This window comes from Gouania willdenowi, chromosome 15 (genome assembly GCF_900634775.1).
Source record: "Gouania willdenowi chromosome 15, fGouWil2.1, whole genome shotgun sequence".
Lineage (NCBI taxonomy): Eukaryota > Metazoa > Chordata > Actinopteri > Blenniiformes > Gobiesocidae > Gouania > Gouania willdenowi.
Window position 1 is genome coordinate 21,439,837 of NC_041058.1, and position 18,297 is coordinate 21,458,133.

Below are 18,297 nucleotides of genomic sequence, written 5' to 3' on the forward strand. Positions count from 1 at the left end.
ATGGCAACTATTTTTCTCCATGATTTTATGGCTACATTCATACTGCAGGCAAATGTGACCCAAATCCGATCTTTTTGCCCATGTGCGACCTGTATCTATCTGTTAAAGACAGTCTGAACAGCGCAATTCTGATTTTTCTTTTTTTCAAATCTGACCCTGACCCAAATCTGTCACATTCATATGTGGTCCTAAATCCCATACATATCCAATTTTTTGCAATGTGATTGCAGTCTGGACTGCCGAAGCGCTTTTTATCCGACTCCTATGTCATCGTCACCAAACAGTCCGTTATAAAGATGTAGCAGCCGTCACTGCAAACGGCTAGAGCGATAAACCTGGCTCTGTTCTTTTTCCGTCTCCTTAAAGTTATGTAATGCTGACTTCTGTTGGAAAGAACATTTCTCAGGGTGACACACAGTCCTACACTGGACACCTCCATATTTTCTTCTGTAAACACCATACGTGGCCGTTGGGTCATGTGTCACCTTAGGACCTCCTCTTCAGGGTCGCATTCCATTCATACTCCAAACTGATTTAAGTTGCGTTTAATATGTAAAATGAACAATCACACAAGAAGATCTGATTTTTTTTTTTTTTTGATAAGAAAAAACTATAATACCACAAATAAGTTTTAACAAAAATCTGTTTTGTCTCTGCAGTCATTGACAGCTGCACAGTTGCTGTAGCATCCAACAGCACACCAGGAGGTGAGCGCTACATTTCGTCAAATGTGTGTGGACCTCATGGTCGCTGCCGCAGCCAGGCAGGCGGCCAGTTCAGCTGTGAGTGCCAGGAGGGCTTCAGAGGCACCTACTGCCATGAAAGTAAGATCACTTCAAATACAATGCTCATTGGTCCCATTGTTCAACGCAATTATGTCACCAATCTTACGGCTTCCGTCTTTAAAATCTTCAGACATCAACGACTGTGAGAGCAACCCGTGTGACAACGGAGGGACGTGTATCGATAAAGTCAGCGTGTATCAGTGTATCTGTGGCGACGGTTGGGAGGGCGACCACTGCGAGATCAGTCAGTCAACTCGTTTTAAGTCGGCCAAGACAAAAGGTCTGTTTGATGTGCTGCATATTAATCACTTTCCCGTCTACTGTCTCTACCAGACATAGACGACTGCAGCACCAACCCTTGCCATAATGGAGGGACGTGTCGAGACCTGGTGACTGATTTCTTCTGCGAGTGCAAAAATGGCTGGAAGGGAAAAACTTGCCACTCCCGTAAGCGTCGATATTAATTTTTTTTTTTTTTGTTTGTTTGTTTTCTACTTCTTATTTTTAACATGCAAGCTCATCGCATGCATTCACGGCTGCATATTGTTACGCAATCTTTATTCTGTCACGAAGCCAAAGTTTTTATGTCGCTATCCCCTGCAGGTGAAAGTCAGTGCGATGAAGCCACATGCAACAATGGAGGCACATGCCACGACGAGGGCGACACATTCCAGTGCAAGTGCTCCCCGGGCTGGGGGGGAACGACCTGTAACATCGGTGAGTCACAAAGCTGGATCTGTTTGGGTAGATGTTCTGTGTTTACACACACTCACAATGGGAGGGCATCATCTTGAGCTGTTGGAACTTGGACTTCTACAAATAGTGTGGTGGGAGTGAGCGCTGATAGATGGCTTTTTAATATCCACAATTACACTGATATTACAGCTAGCGGTACAGAAAATAGACCACAAATGAGGCATTATTTTTGGTGTGTATTTACACTTTCTTTGATAATCATGTGGATTACAGGAGTTGACTATTCCCCCCATATCTTTTGTGTTGCAGCCAAAAACTCCAGTTGTCTTCCAAACCATTGTGAGAACGGCGGCACCTGTGTGGTGACGGGCGAGTCATTCACTTGTGTCTGCAAAGAAGGCTGGGAGGGTCCGTTATGCACTCAAAGTAAGTGGTCCCAGTGGATAATGGTGGACATTAATAGCTGTTAAATGATGATAAACCTTGTGCAAAATGAAGTCTTGGGAAAGTCTAATAAGACGTTGTCATCGTGGTTTGATCTTTTTTTTTAATCTGACTACTGCTGGCCATCAGACGAGAGGGGAGACGGGAAAGTGGAGACAGATGTTTGGCCCCCATTCTGGTCCTCCTCTCTCCCTCTGTGTTCAAACTGTGTCATGGATTCTTCGTCTGCAGCATATGTGTCAAACTTAAGGCCCAGAGGTTGAATTGAGTCATTGTGTAAATGAAACTTAACAATATTTGCAGAAGCTCACTGTTTTTCCGGTGCTCATAATGCACGAATGCAGTCAAAAATCTAAATTTTATTTTATATTTCCCCTAACTAAATAAAAATTGGTCACAAAAATCTATTGAAATTTAAAGTGAAGGTCCTGTTGGGACTGATATTTGTCACAATAATGCACAAGAATGTTGAAGTTGCTAATTTTCGAGCATAACATCTGTAGCTTACTTAAGCTCAAACTGGTCCGTATTTTAGCCCCTCAACTAAAATGAGTTTGACACCCCTGGTCTTCAAAACATGAAGGCACCAGTATGAAGTGTTTATAGGAGAGGGAAACATGCAGGGCGAGACTTTGTGGTGATGCTGGGTGGCAGTAGTTTTGATGGTGAGACAACTCGGTGTTGGTAATATGGCAAAAGAATGATGCAGTGCTCAGTCCAGGCTTGACTCGCCGAACACGCCTCTGCACACGCAAGCTGAGACGTGCTTTTTGCCATCATGTTACACCAAACATGATGCACGAGGGCGAGAGAGAGAGAGAGAGAGAGAGAGAGAGAGAGAGAGAACAACACGCTTTTTGTCTCACCCTTCCTTTCTCTGTGTTTTCTCTTTTAGATACCAACGACTGCAGTCCACACCCATGGTAAGTTGAAGCCAAACATTTCCTGTAGATTTGAACAGATGTAAACAAACTGCTCCTTTTGTATTGTTATAGTTTCTCACCTGCAGGCGTACTGTCTCTCTCCTCTCTGCTGAGAACAGTGCACACACCCTCCTGTCATTCCTGGGTGCATTCAGCTTGTGCTGTTTGAACTCCAATGTTTAACTGTTATTTAGCCATACAGCGCTACAGCTAAACAATAACTATTTTAGAAGACTAGAACTGATGGCCCTAAATGAGTTTTCAAAAAACTTTTGACAGCAGTTTGAATTAAATGCATGCTGTTTTTTTTTTTTTTTTTTCTTTCTTTCTGCAGCTACAACAGTGGAACCTGTGTGGATGGGGATAACTGGTACCGCTGTGAGTGTGCCCCAGGCTTTGCAGGTCCAGACTGTCGGATCAGTGAGTATTAATCTCGCCTCCAGCTCCTCCTCCCTGATCCCTGTTTGAGCGTCAGTGAAAGCATGCCCGGGCCACAGGGACCATTACAGGAATGGAAGGTCTAGTCGACCAATTATCTGTGCATCGGGCTTTAGGCCCGGCTGAGCCATCTCGGTGTCACTCCAGCGAGCCGTACTGCCGTCCCGGGAGAGAACCAGCTTAGCAGGCCAACAGCTAATCAGCCATGCTCTCTGACACTGATTACACAGATTGTTTTCCCTCTTAAAGGCTTTCAGATGGCCACATTCCTCCCCAATACAAACCCTTTGTTCTGTCAAGTCCAGCTTTCAGCCTTTGCATACCTGCTAATGAAGCTGCCTTTGAGAAAAGCTGCAAGGGACAACAATGTCCAGGGCTCATTCAAACCATGTTTGCTTGTTTTTTCTGTTCTTTTAATGAACTGCTGTGACTGTGGTTGTGCTCTCTGAATGAAACATGACCTCAGAGATGAGATGCAGTGTTTGCATTCTGTCTGACTAAGTTTGTTCTGCTATGGATTAACCATTTTCCACCTTTCTCTCTCTCTCTCCTCTTTTTCTGGAACAGACATTAACGAGTGTCAGTCATCGCCGTGTGCTTTCGGTTCTACTTGTGTGGATGAGATCAACGGATATCGCTGTCTTTGTCCACCAGACCGGACTGGACCTCACTGTAGAGAAGGTACTGATCCATTCATTCACAATCATTTAAAAGAGACTCATCAGGATTACTTACGCTTTGCTATGTCTTTGGTGTAGTGATAAGGAAATCATGTGTGGTTAATGGGCACGTTACCCCTGATGGAGTCAAATGGGAGGACGACTGCAACACCTGTCAGTGCTCCAATGGAAGGGTCATATGCACAAAGGTATGTTTACAACCAGCCTGCAAAGGAAAGTCTTTGTGATCACCTGGATTACGCTTTCATTTCTGCTTTTGTTCTCATTCATATTCACTGAACTACATTAGCGGAGGGTGCAGTTTGTATTTTAAACAAGGCCTTTTTTATTTTCAAAAAGCACAGAATCATTCAACACATACATTTTCTTTCTTCTTTTTCCCCTCCCCATCCCACCCTATAACTGAAGGCCAGATAACTCAATAATTACACTTAACAAGACACACACATACCAATAAAACAAACAAAAAAACAATAATCATCAACACAACAGAGATGGGCAACTTCTATCACAGCGGGGGCCACAATATCAACATTCATGTCAGCATGACCAATCTGAGCATAATACAAGCTTGAAAACACACATTTCGTGTGTTTTTAAATTCATTTTGTAAATTTTCTTGTTAATATGGTGAATTTTTGTGGTCTTTTTGTGTATTTTTGTTAGATTTTTTCTGTTCTAGCTTTTTGTGTATTTGTTGTTAATTTTTGTACTTTTTGTGCATTTTGCTGCTGTTTTCTGTGTTTCTGGAGTTGTGTGCGTTATGATGTTCTTCGTATAACTTCCAACTTCATGAATTACAATTTTGTTTTGGGGGCCGCGCAGAATTAGACAGGGCTGCATGTGACCCCCGGGCCGCCAGTTGACTGTCAATACAATAATATAAGTACAATTATATCACATCAACAAATGTCATCTGCGTTCACATTTTCCAAATAAGTCAAAAAAGGTTGCCAGACTTCATAATATTGTTGTATAGATCCCTGTGTAGAGTAACAAATGTTCTCTAGTTGATTAAAGTACTGTATGTGACCTCTTTGACCCAGCCTACATACAGTACGTGGGTGGCAATGGGTTTTTCCACTTCTGTGAAATCATCCGGCTAGCAAGAAGGGTGCAGAAAGCTATGATATTAGCCTTTTTAGCAGTGGGTGGAGTTTGCTGAGGAATGGCCAGCTCCACACAGACGACGATTTCCATAAAAAGATGCACTATAGCGTCAGTAGACACTGCTTTAGGGTGCTGTGTCTTTATCTCCCGCAGTGGTGGCCTTAAGTGCTGATATAAATATCACACATGTCTGATTGCCAACAGTTTGACAATGGGCTCTACTGATACACTGCAGCTCACTAACTGCTGTTTTTCACATGGTTTCCAGAAGCAAATTTCAACTAAGACAGTCTCTCCACAGCTACTACTCTCATGGAATGATTTTTTTTATTTTTGTTTTAAATTTCAGGCTTGTGACTGGTTCGAACCTCCTCTGAGCCACCACTGTGGGACCTTGAGCAATTCCCTTAAACCGCATGTGTCAAACTCAAGGCCTGGGGGCCAAATCTGACCCTTTAGTCCTTCCAATTTGGCCTGCAGGAGAAATTACAAATGATAGAGAATATGAATCATTGTATACATTACCAACAAATACAGTTGTAGATATCTCAGCTCCTCAATATACATGAATTGAAGGAAACGCCACAATGTTTCCTAAATCCTAACATTTTTCTGAAATTGTTCTTCAAAAATTTGCCAAATTAAATATAAATTGGTCAGAAAATTAAGGAAATTTAAGTAAAAATGATAATGCGTCACTTATTGAATGGACGTTATCAGTGCCTTACATACTTTATATATCATTTATACACAGAAGTGTAAACTGGGACACATTAATCATCCAACCAGTTATAGAGTCTTTGTTTAAATGCTACTGAATGTGTACATTATCTAACCGTGTTGAAGTATAAAATGTGGAACAAGTAGACAAACATGAGTAAATCAGACACATGTTTTTTTCCCCTCTCTCCAGATGTGGTGTGGCCCCATGGCGTGCAAACTTGGGGCCAAAGGCGGGTGTCCTTCAGGCCAGGCCTGCTTCCCACTGAGGGACGGTCACTGTTTCGTGAAGCCCTGCCTGGACGTGGGCGAGTGCTGGCGTACCAACCCTCCACAGCCTCCCACTAAATGCCACCCCAGCTCCAGCTACCAGGACAGCAGCTCTGCTAACATCACCTTCACCTTCACCAAGGAGAACATGCCTCGGGTGAGTTACTATGGTGGACATGGTTAGGGGCTTCATTATAAGCTGTTAACGCACAGATTTTTGGAGATGAAAACCAGAAAAGCACTTCTCTTATTTTTATTTTTGTGTTTATTTTTTGGTGTTTTTAAAAATCAATGTTGGTCACCGTTTAACCCAACGGCACCACAAGATTATTTTCAGGATAACATGGATTTGAGCTAGATGGGAATGCTGGCGACTCTGTCACCACAGAGCAGGGTCGGCCGCCAGCTGCCTAACAAGCATGACAGCTGATTGTGACAGGCATACGAGTCTGTGGTCTTCAATCTAAATGAGTGGGATTTGATCCAGATAGGCTGTGGAACATGAGGCTAAAACGGCTCCTTAGATCCTCCGTTTCTGTTCCACTGTCTATTTGCTTTTTAACCCAAGTTAAAGGTAGGGTAGGGGATTGTCAAAAGCTAATATGATTTTGAATGTAGCTTCCCCGACGACTTCGCCTTTAACCCCATCCCCTCTGTGCACTCACATGCATGCGCACAGCTGCTGCAGAAGATCGGCTCCTTTTCTTTGTTCCTTTTTCAGAGCACATAAGATCTTAATTTCTCTCAGGACACAAAGACAATTTCAACTAAAAACTTAAAAAGTGTTTCCGGAAAAAATTACCTACCCTAGCTTTAACGTTGGCTTCATGTGTTCTTGGTGCTCAGGATCTGACGGTGGAGGGTGTGTGTAAGCAGCTTCGACACTTGTACGTTGTGAAAAACTTCTCCTTGGAGCATTCCGTCTTCATAACCTGCGACCCATCGTTGTCCGCCAGCAACGAAATCAACGTCTGCATTGTAAGCTCCTCCTTTATCTGCCCTCAGTTTGTCTGCCTCCATCAATGCAATGCTTGGTGGAGTTAAATTGGCAATAATATGTTGACAAGACGGAACTTTAAAACTAAACCAACACATTTCAACTCTTGCATTCTTTGTAGTCAACAGACGACCATCGCCTGGATTGGAGCCCCATCAAAGAGATGACAGAGAGGATAATCGACTTGGTTAGCAAACGCAACGGGAACAACACCATCATCTCCGCCATCACTGAAGTGCGCGTGCCAAGCCCGAGCAAAACTGGTATGTAGCAAATCCATCAAGCAAAGTTTTCCACATCTAAACCCACGGATGTGTTCAACATGTCGGCAGTTTAAAAAGAATGAAAGTTTTTTGAATAATGGAGAAGAGCCGCTCCTTTTGTGTAGCTACATTTTTGTATCATGACTTTAATGAAGCCTGTTGGATACACTTATAAACCTGATTTTTCTTCATTGAAAAGCCGTTTATATTTACCTTATTCTAAATAAATGAAATGCATGATATGAAACTAGTGACTCCTCCTCAGAAAACTGCCTTCTCTCTAATTATTTACACAATAACCCTTGATTATACAGTAGTCTTACAGTCAGTACCAGGGTTGGGCTCAATTACATTTTTCAGTTTCAATTATGTTTTCAATTATCCATGTTCAATGACAACTCAATTACAATATTTTTTTATACAAATATAGAAAATGATAACAAAATTAAAATAAAGCATCGACAAAAAGACACACGGCCTTTCAAGAACATAACTTCTCTTAGAATATAGGAGGTCGACGTCTACATACTGTACATAACTGCAAAATATTCAAATATTACTATTATAATCATGCCATAATTGTAATTAATTATTAATTACACAGTTACGTTTATAATAGACCCCAACCCTGGCCAGTACCCATGCTAAATGCAGTTTATATCTACCAAGGTTGGGGTCAATTATAACTATAATTGTGTAATTGATAATTAATCATAATTATGATGTAAAAAATAATTGTAGTTGTAATTGAAAAAAACTCTTGTTGGGGTAATCAGCAATGAGTTCTGATAATTGACTTGTCCTGGAATATCTATAAAAACTGTAAATTACAATTTAACTAAACGCTAAACCGTCACAGTTTTATGTCTTTGTATTTGATGGGTTACTAAGTTTTTAATAGGATTAACATGGCCACATGTTCTGGGTCTTCCTCCTTCTAGACTACCTTGTGCCGCTCCTGAGCTCCATCTTCATCGTGATGTGGGTCCTGGTGCTGGTCTCCATCCTGCTGTGGTGCATGCGCCGGCGGCGGAAACAGAGCAACCACAACGGGTCGTCGGCCAACGAGGACAACACGACCAACAATGTGAGGGAGCAGCTCAACCAGATCAAGAACCCCATCGAGAAGCACGTGGGCCTCTCAGTGGCCATCAAAGACTACGAAAACAAGAACTCCATCATTGCCAAAATAAGGACGATTCATCCTGAGGGGGATGAGGATGACAAGGAGAGGCACTTACAGAAAGGCCGCTTCGCCAAACAACCATCATACACACTGGTGGAGAGGGACGAGAAGGCACCCGTCTCCAGTCCCAATCCCAACTCCTCGTCCAAACACGCGAACTGGACTAATAAACAGGACAACAGAGACTTGGAGACAGCAAACAGCATCAACAGGATGGACTACATTGTATAGCAGACAACTGTGTTGCTGTGCAACCAAGCCGTATGCCTTCACACCCAGGTGGTGGGTGAGCTGGGGGGAGCTTTGGCATGTTGTTGGTAAGCAGCCGTGTCAGTTGTGACCCCCCCCCCCCACAGTATTTTCAGCGATATTCCCCGTGTTAATTTAAGTTTTGACAAGCTGGCTTACACTGGCAGTGACGGTTGCTTTGATTGGCTGGAAACACAAGGCACTGGTAAACATTTCACTGTAGCTGTAAAGGTGCCCTCCTATGCATTTCATTTCCCTTTGACAACGTCCCCCCCCATGAGTGGACACCTGGAAGAGGCTTCTGTTGTGATTGTTGTACAATGACTAAAACTTCCTGACGTGTTCAACACTAGAGCTAATTATTTCAGTACCTGTTTGATTTCCTACGCGCTCTTTTTTGGAGAAAGTGCCTTTTCAGCTTTAGACTCGAGCAGCTGTCAGATGATGAGAAAAAAGATCGACTTTATTATTTATTTTTATTTTGGGGGTTGGAGGGGGGAGGGGGAGGGAATGGCTCAATGTCAGCAGTTGCTGCCTATATGAAGAATTTATGTGACAATTTAGAACATGTAGATATGTACATTTTTTTTTATTAATCATTGTGTATATTTGATTTATTAACTTAATAATCAAGAGCCTTAAAGATATCATTCCTTTTTATTTATATGTTCAGTCTAGTTTGAAGGTTGTGATGGCTGTGGAAGCTTACCATCTCTTTCAATGACTGCATTTCTTTTCATTGCATTCTATTAAAGCCAAATTTCAAAGAAGACAAAAGACGGGCGCGTTGCCCCGAAAGAGAAGCTTTTGTTTCTGTTTTCTATTCAGTTGACATTTCATTATTTGTTGCCAGGACCTTAATTGAAGACAAGTGAGGTTAGGACAACAAACGACCAGTGCTGCTGCTGCAAGGGTTTGGACACAGGGGCAGACATATTGCTTGCCATGAGTTAATACATTCTTTAAGGGAACATAAATTCTTCAGCAGCTTGTTTGACCCATTGGTACATTTCAAAGGCTGTGCAAAGCCACCTACTTGCAACACAAGTCACATCAAAAACGACACGCTAGAATTCCCATCTGCTTTAGTCAGCGTTGTAACATAAGCTAGACCGCGAGTACTTGAACAGTAGGGGGGCAATGGGAACACTGTAGAAGCAAGTCTGCTTTGTATCTGTGCACATTTCCTTTAGAAAGAAAAAAAAAAAAAACGAGGCTTAAAGTCAAACATGTTTTATCTCATTTGTTCACCCTTTGAGATCTTGGCAACATTTTGTCCTATTTTTGACTTTGTGTTATGAACTTGAGAAATATGTGTTGATCTGGCAATATATTTTTTGAAAGTCATATTTATTAAATATTTTGTATGAAAAGAGAATTAAAGTTGTCTTTGTTCTGGAGAATGACTGAAGAGTCTGTCTGTGATGCATCAAGCTAAACATGTCAGCACTTAGGAAGGCTTTCTCATGCACATGTGGGGCGGGAACAAGACCTGGAAGGACTTCACAGACTCGTGCTACGTCCTTCTCCAAATAAGTTTACTTTACTACTAATTGTGCTGCAGGGACTCTTCTTATACCGAGTCAATCCTGGAGACCAGAATACTGGAGCGTCTCATGATTTGTAGACAATGTGAGCCTCCGTTGGTCTGGTTTAGTTAAAAGGCCTAAAAATATCTTCATCTTGAGGAAGTGGGACGGCTCTGTTTAAGCAAAGTAGCTTAAGATAAATTCTTGCAGGAATGAGATGAGATCAGATACACCCCGTGAATTACTTTAAAAAGTCTTGGCTGTTTTGTTTTTTAAATTGTGGCTAGTAAAGAGCTAGCAAAGTATTTACACCATTGTGCACAAAACCATTTTTAATTTGTTTACTTGGGTCAACACGTCTGTAAAACTAGTGAAATATTAGTTGAAAATGCGTTGCTATGGTGACTGAACCTGAGTTAACCTGTGAGTCGCCCGTGGTGTGAGGAATTTTGGCTCCAATGGATGCTTTCAGGGTCTGAGGCTGAGCTACGTAATGCGCTCTGGCCCTTTAAAAACACTTGTCTTGGCAATAGGTGCAGTTTTTCTTTTCCTCCCCAAAAAAATTACTTTAATTGGATCTACAATATTCAGCTAAATCTCCAATGGATTTACTTTTCACTAAATTTAGCCTTAGCAATAATAAGTAGGCTATGGTAACATCTAAGGTAGAGCCAAGGGTCATTTTTTTTGTTAGAGTTATGATCACTCTTATGTGCTCGATGTTGTATAGTTTCTTGGTGATCTCAATTCGTTTGCACTTCCATGTTGGGCATTAATACTTGTAGATGCGGACGATTGAAAAATCAAGTGTTTAACATGCCAAAAGTTTCTTGTTTTTATTACCTTCGGCGTCGACCGAAAGGCATTGTCATCAGTTCGTTTTTTTTCTGACAGTCAATATTTTGAGGATTTTTCAAATGTCAGACCCAGGGTTTTCAAATGGGGACACGTTATGTTTTAAATTGCAATGACTGTTGAACACTTGGAAGATCATCTGTGACACTTTAGAAGAGTTTAAATGTCCAAGGCTAGTTTAGCGATGTTGAGCGCGCGGAGGGGAAAATCTGTACTTTTAGCAGCAATGGTTTGCTTTTTGCAACAAAGTGTTCCTAATTTCATTAAGTTCCTGGGAAAAAGTAAGAGATTCTTGAGCTTTTTTTTCCTGTGCTTTAATTGTTGGGAAAAAACAGAAAATAAAAGACAAGGAAAGATTGGGTGAAGTGTTTACCCCATAATTATCAAACTCAAGTTAAAAATAAGGATGATTCCTGTTAAAATGAAGGAAAAAAAAAAAAAGTTTTCCATGAACACAGTTGACTGGGTTCATAAAGAAAACAGACAGAAGTCACAGTAACATATGAAAGTCCAGTATTACAAGTAATGTTACTAATACATAAGCACCTATCACACTCACAGCATTTGGTTTAAGTCTAGTATTAAAGCAGCAATTCATCTTCCAAATTGGAGATTTATTTTAGGTACTTGGCAGCTAAGTAGTGAGCTAATTGTAAAGGAATAAAAACCCTTATGACAAAAATGCACATTTGAGAAAAGGGGTGATGACACACAACTGGAAATAACAATCAATCACAAAAGAACTTCAGCAGAAAATCTGGACAGTTTTCAGACACGTAGGAGCCAGTGTTTCAGCCTGAAAGCAATGACGTACAGCATGGCTCCCGCCTGTCTCAAAACCCCAATCTTTAAAACTAAACACAATCTAAAATCCAAATGAATATTTTCATCTCTCTTTTGAGTTTCTTGGTCACGACTAAAGTGGGGAGGCAACATCTGATTCCAGCCTTTGACTGAACGTAACTCAAATGCTTGTGTATCAAATGTAATCATGTGCTTTGGCATTTGATGGGCACGTGTGTGCAGCACATGTGAAAACAGTAGATACAGCAGTGACACGCACAAATGCAAGTCATTTGAGGCGACCGCATGAACAACATGGGTTAAAGATGGAGCTCCACAGAATATCACGTCTATCAGAGTGGCGTCAGGCTTCTTTGCTCGAGCTCGACTCCCCCTTCCCCCCCTCCCTTCCTCAGGATCTCTTCAGTCGTCGCAATCTCGAGGTTCTGGGCACATTCTCATTCCTCTCCTCTGCAAGTGTGGATCTGGAACCAATAGAGGAGCACAAAGATGTAGGCTTGACAGATAGACCCCTCAGACTTGCGGCCAGCCTGTTTTGGTTTGTCTGAGCCGCGTTATTGCTTGTGAGGGGGAGCCTTTGGGCCCGTTTCCCTGGAGTAAGCAGCTCTACTTCCACTGTGGTTTTCTTGCACTCTGAGACAGGGAAAGCCTTGGACTCTGCCTTGGCTTGGATTGGAAGGAGGAGGTCATGCTTGGCTGTTAGTGAGGAGCAGTCGGTGGAGAGGGTCTGTATTGTCTCTGGAGGACCTCCAAGGCATGTTCTCTTGGCCATCTGTGAGTCTGGGTCTTCCCCGGCATCGCTCAGCTTGCGCCTCTTGCAAGTGTCCTGCTTGACTTCATGAGCTAAGGCCTCAATTCCACTGGTGCTCGTTTGCCACCCATGTTTGTCAGTGGTCCCAGTCTGTTCCCCCTCTTCACTGAGAGTGGTGGAGCTAGATATTATCTCTGTGTTTGCTTCTGACTCCTGATATTTAGGATTTGTTCTTTGGATTTTGGGACAGGAGCTCTGTTCATTCTGCTGCTTAACTGTGGAAGAGCCACAACGCTCTTGATGGGTATGAGCTTGTTTGGCTCTAAAAAACAAAAAAAACAATGTAAATGAAGATACTTTGGTGTATGTTGTACATTTGAGGACATCCTCAGGTATCAGAGTGAAGTATCAGGTATCAGACCTCTGTCAAATCTAACGGCCTCACTTATTTTATTTATTGGTTTATTAAACAGGAACAGTGTACAATAAGATCCATATAGAAAATTAACCAGATTTGGCCAGAATACTATTTTTTTATCTCCCTGGACAGAATGTTCAAATGTCACCCTCAAAAAAAAAAAGCACGATCAAATGGCACGGCCTCAGGCTACAAAATAAAAGTTATCAGACTTAACAGTCTCAGACCTTAAAACTAAGGCTGCTTAATTAATTTCGATTTTCAGTTCCAAAAATAATATAATTGAAAAAAAAAAAAAAAAAAGAATATATATATATTTTTTTTTCCTTATGCATATGTTTTATTAACTAAATAAAACAAACCCACTATTTCGGACATCTACAAATAATAAAGCTTGGCACACACATGTTATTAATACTAACTTTGAGTTGTTTAATCCACATACATGCAAGCTCCTCCCCTCCACCCCGCCCCGCCCCTCTCAGAGCCAAAGCTAGCCTGCAGGCTAACGCGAGGAAAGTTGTTGCTCGTGGTCTTGAAACATTGCAGGAGAAACGCAGCAAAAACACTTTGTTCACTTTTGCACAAGTGTTTACTAACTTGATTTTAGTGTTTCAAGGTTTTTATTTATGTTTAAAGAATATATTTTATGTTTTTCTGTAAAAAAAAATAACTTTTTGGTTGACAAATAATCGTTTGAATAATCGTGACTAAAATAATCGTGATTATTTTTTTTTTTCTATAATCCAGCAGCTCTACTTAAAATACGACATGGTGTTTTATTTTGAAGGAACAAAAAGTACACATGACAAAGTAAGGTAAAATGTTGTTTTTTCCTTTTATTTTTTCAAAGTTAAAATATAACGTATTATTTGATTAATAAATACATAGTTAAGTCAAACGTTAATATAGCTTAACCTTTCAAAATAAACACTTTCAACTCACTCTCGTATCCGAAGCAGCACATATTGATGATGTCATGTGAATTCCCGGTTTCTTCAAAGCACGACGTTGTGTCGCGAGTCTGATGACTTTTATTTTGAAGCCTGAGGCCGTGTCATTTGACGGTGCTTGGTTTGACGCGCGAGACCGTCGGATTCGACAGAGGTTTTCCTGACACCTGAGGATGTCTTAAAACACACACCGTATTGGTGAGGGAGTGCACGTCTGAAATGATTATCATACTCACATCTTTTGAAGTGTCATTTTCTTTGCTGTGGTTGAACAGTTTAAATCACCTCCTCCGACACTGGGAAAATATTCGGATCGGCTTTGTTCACTCACTTTGGTCTAGAAAAGCAAACAGAATTGGAGCAAAAATATTATTTTTGGCATGAGCGGGACAGGCTCATCCTCACAAAGGCTGAGTCAGCATCTACTTACGTTGGACATCAAACACAAATGATTGCGTGACTTCAACTAATCAGAGAACCGGTTTCATTGTGTGTTCACCTCAAGCTCCTCGTTGAATGGGGAGGGTTTTTACAGCTTATTTCACACGGAAAATAAAAAAAAAAAAAAAAAAAAAAAAAAAAAAAGCAGTGTGTGTGGCCACTAGTAAGAAGTGTAAACCGTAAGGTTGGGCAATAAAAAAGATATAATGTCCACCTCTAGCCGGAGAGCTTCAAATGATTCAAACGTGTAATCAAAAGTTATTATAGCTACAGATGAAGGCGACTCGCTGAGGCACAACCAGAAACAAGTGCAAATATTGGATCTCGCCATGAACGCCCTCGACAGGCCACCAATAAAGGATAATTACAGGTCTGTGCCAGAGATGAACGACAACAGTGGAAAGAACGGACACTGAGCGAACTGGAGCAGAACCTACTGGTTGAGAGCTCGTGAGTTCATTGTAAAATTCAGTTTATTAAAATAAATGGACTGTGACATTAGTATAGAAGAGAAAACATTAGCTTCGGCCATGTTTTCTTAAGATCTGCAGTTGAACTAAAACTAGCGTAGCAGCGACTTGTTGCTGTAGTCTATTATGGTTACATGTATTATTGTGCACATTGTAGAGCACATTCTACTGTAATATTAGATTCATGCTGTCACAAACCCAAAAACACAGATACAGGCTTTTAGTTTGATGGGTGGACCGAGGCTGAAGTACCTGCATTAAGCTGACCCTAATGGATGAAGTATATTGTACATATCCTACAGGCAGAATAATGTACATGTGTTAAAGAGTAATGAGGTATTTGGACTATTAATGGGACCACAATGTCCAAAACTAAATTAATACCACTAATTCAGAAAAATTGCTAAAGGTTGATATCAGCTAAAAAGTGAATTCAAACACGTTAAACTAATTGGAGGAATCTGCAAAGTAAGGTAAGACATATTTTTAAAGCCAATTTTCTTTGAATTTTATCTGACATCTAACTAATTTAGATATCATTTTCTCATAAAGACTCCATGGAACTGATGCACATATTAGTTTAGGTATATGATTCATTTTTTATTTTCATTTCTTTCTTTTTTTTCTAGACATGATCGAACAAAAAATGGTTTTATAAACAAAGAAAAAAAAAAAAGAGTTAGCCAAAAAAACAAAAAAAAAGGGACACAGTTAAAAAACACATCCTAGATCTTATTACATGAAATAGGTCAGTTGAAAATCTAGGAAAAAAAAAAAAAAGCACTGTTTGATTTGATTTGATTTGTTTTTGTCTTTTTTTTTTTTTTTTTTAGAACAATTTGGGTATTGTTACATTTCAGGCCATTGTTACATACCAGGCTCTAACCAGCCCTTCCATATCTCCTGGTTTACTGGCCTGTTTCCTGGTTCCTCCTCCATGTCCATGACCCTGTGCTGACACTGACAGACAGTAAATAATCTTTCCACAGCGTGTATTGATGAGCTGCACTACCTGAGTAACTTCTATACAACGGGTTGTACAGGAGTTTAGACAGATGTGTGATCACCACCAGCAGAACCATTCCTTAGAGGACTCATCTCAATAATGACTTCTCATTTACACCTGTTGTCTGAACCATTTGCACAACAGCAGGTGGAATTGATCAGTGTAGCTTCCTAACTGGACAGATTCATTCACTAGAAGTGTGACTGACTATTGTGTTGTTTAAGTGTCGCCTTTGTTTTTTGAGGAGCAGTGTATAAATGTTGACACTTCATCCTGCTCTACATTTTGTAGCTTTCAAAGAGCCGAACTGACAACGGTAATACATTTAGTACATTGAATTGAATTAAAATATATATATATATATATATATAAGTTCCTAAAGTATAAGTGTGCTGTATCTTGTGAAAATTTACCTTTTGATTATGCAAATGCATCCAATCAATTTAGTGTCAAGAAGAATACACCAGCAAAAGTCAGAGCCAGCATCATAGTAGGGCGAGGCGATATGACCAAAAATCACGGTATTTTTAAAAAAATTATATGACGGTATTTTTTTTCATGCATAATCAGGTGTTAACAGCATTTTCTACTGGTGGAGAGAGGAATTACTGCAGTAGGTTGACTTAGGATGCTCTATTTTACTGGCATGATGAGTGAATTTTGTAGAATAATTCCACACTAGTAATAAAACGAGCTACAATGAGACACAGCCCGACTCCGTCTGTTATTAAGACATCCACACATGTAACACCCAATAGCTCTTTACCCTTCTAGCTTAACTTTAGCATTAGCTTGATTTCTAGCTTTAAATGCTGTATACTCATTGGTGTGGTGGTTTCTTATAGTGAATAAATGAACGTTTTCTTTGCAGCTCCACCAGGACTTATTTCCGCGTTCCAGGAATTACAAATTGCGATCCTTTGCTTTCTTTTTTTGTGTATTACTGCCGACATGCTAAGCTAACTGTGCCTCCGTGAGCATAGACATTATATACGTATTTATGTCTATGTCCGTGAGGCATGCACACGCAGGCACATGCTCACATGCAGCTTCAGAGTTTTCAATGTATTTCTTATCCAATTACACCGTAACTACCAGAGCGCTACTCTTTACCTTCCTATTCAGAAGTGCAACCATGAAAAGGGTTCTGACTGAAATGTGGCTGGTTGTTGTGAAATACACCGGTACGGCGGTATACTAAATATTCATATCATAACTAAAATATATACTGTATTCGGTATGAACGGGTATACCGCCCAGTCCTACATCATAGGCAGCAACCAACTATTGTGACAAAAATAAATAATGCACCATGTGTTCATGATTACAGCAGAACAGAACACAGTTGCTTCTGTCATATTTATAGAAATTGTAGTACAATAATACACCTGATTAAAGAGTGACTACTAAACCCCTGCTTTCTCCTGACCTGTCACGAGGAAGGAACTTCAAAAAATGCCTTGATTATGGGCGGGGCTCCTGGAGCAGTTAAGCCACGCCCAGTCCATACTATAAAATCTCCAATGAACAATCTACGCTATGTTAACTAGCTATTCATCACTCATTACACCTCAATATACACTCTTCTCTCAATCCAACCTACTCACCACAGATTGTAGAGTCCACGGGTGCTAGTGTTCATAAAAAGAGGTGGGGCTAATAGTGCTTGTTTAGGATACAAGATGGTCCCAAAACATCACATCTTGTTCTCAGCCAATAGCAAAAATTAACTGTAATAGGCAGTCACTCTGACATTTTACAACTAAATATACCAAATTTAAATACTTTGACTAAAATGTTGAGAGTTGGACCAGAATCAATCAACAGCACTACTTCATAAACAAATACATTTGTATTCAGCAGAAAAAAGTGGTTTTGGGGTTTAGTTACTCTGTCGCCTTTGTTTTTTGAGCAGCAATGTAAAAATGTTTATGCTTCATCATGCTCTAGATTTTGTAGCTTTCAAAAAAGCCAAACTGTTTTATACCAATGATCGGATTTACTTTTCAGTTCTTTATGTTATTTTAAAGTTTTTTTTACTCACTTCTTTAATAGTTTAATAGTTTGAATATTCTGTTACGTCTGTGTGCAAGATTGTCATTTTTCCCTCTCTTTCTGTTCTAAAAAGCTCACTATGTGGCCACAAGAGTGGCCACGTTTACATGGGAGCTTTAATTCCTCTTTAAAGCAAAATAAAAGTTAATTCCTCTTTAACCTGACCTTGTAAACACTTAATTCTTAATGCTAAATTAATTCCGAATTAGGTGGCTGGTTTATTCCGTTTTTAATTCCGATTTAAATAATTTCTC

At 40.3% G+C, this 18,297-nt stretch overlaps 2 protein-coding genes across 5 annotated transcripts in view; one reads left to right on the forward strand and one right to left on the reverse strand.

The window, feature by feature from the left end:
* The window catches only part of jag1b (jagged canonical Notch ligand 1b), a 32,591-nt gene extending 22,430 nt beyond the window's left edge, over nucleotides 1-10,161 (forward strand). For both annotated transcript variants that reach the window (XM_028467698.1, XM_028467699.1), the window contains 13 exons: nucleotides 660-824; nucleotides 916-1,029; nucleotides 1,119-1,232; nucleotides 1,389-1,502; nucleotides 1,791-1,907; nucleotides 2,821-2,848; nucleotides 3,183-3,268; nucleotides 3,854-3,967; nucleotides 4,045-4,154; nucleotides 5,990-6,223; nucleotides 6,913-7,044; nucleotides 7,185-7,326; nucleotides 8,268-10,161. In XM_028467698.1, coding sequence (XP_028323499.1) covers nucleotides 660-824; nucleotides 916-1,029; nucleotides 1,119-1,232; nucleotides 1,389-1,502; nucleotides 1,791-1,907; nucleotides 2,821-2,848; nucleotides 3,183-3,268; nucleotides 3,854-3,967; nucleotides 4,045-4,154; nucleotides 5,990-6,223; nucleotides 6,913-7,044; nucleotides 7,185-7,326; nucleotides 8,268-8,743 — 1,946 coding nt within the window. In that variant the 3' untranslated portion in view covers nucleotides 8,744-10,161. The remainder of the gene's footprint in view (nucleotides 1-659; nucleotides 825-915; nucleotides 1,030-1,118; nucleotides 1,233-1,388; nucleotides 1,503-1,790; nucleotides 1,908-2,820; nucleotides 2,849-3,182; nucleotides 3,269-3,853; nucleotides 3,968-4,044; nucleotides 4,155-5,989; nucleotides 6,224-6,912; nucleotides 7,045-7,184; nucleotides 7,327-8,267) is intronic.
* Nucleotides 10,162-11,523: 1,362 nt separating this feature from the next.
* slx4ip (SLX4 interacting protein) overlaps nucleotides 11,524-18,297 on the reverse strand; it is a 53,207-nt gene continuing 46,433 nt past the window's right edge. For all 3 annotated transcript variants that reach the window (XM_028468717.1, XM_028468715.1, XM_028468716.1), the window contains 2 exons: nucleotides 14,308-14,408; nucleotides 11,524-13,022 (listed from right to left, as the gene is read on the reverse strand). In XM_028468717.1, coding sequence (XP_028324518.1) covers nucleotides 12,341-13,022; nucleotides 14,308-14,408 — 783 coding nt within the window. In that variant the 3' untranslated portion in view covers nucleotides 11,524-12,340. The remainder of the gene's footprint in view (nucleotides 13,023-14,307; nucleotides 14,409-18,297) is intronic.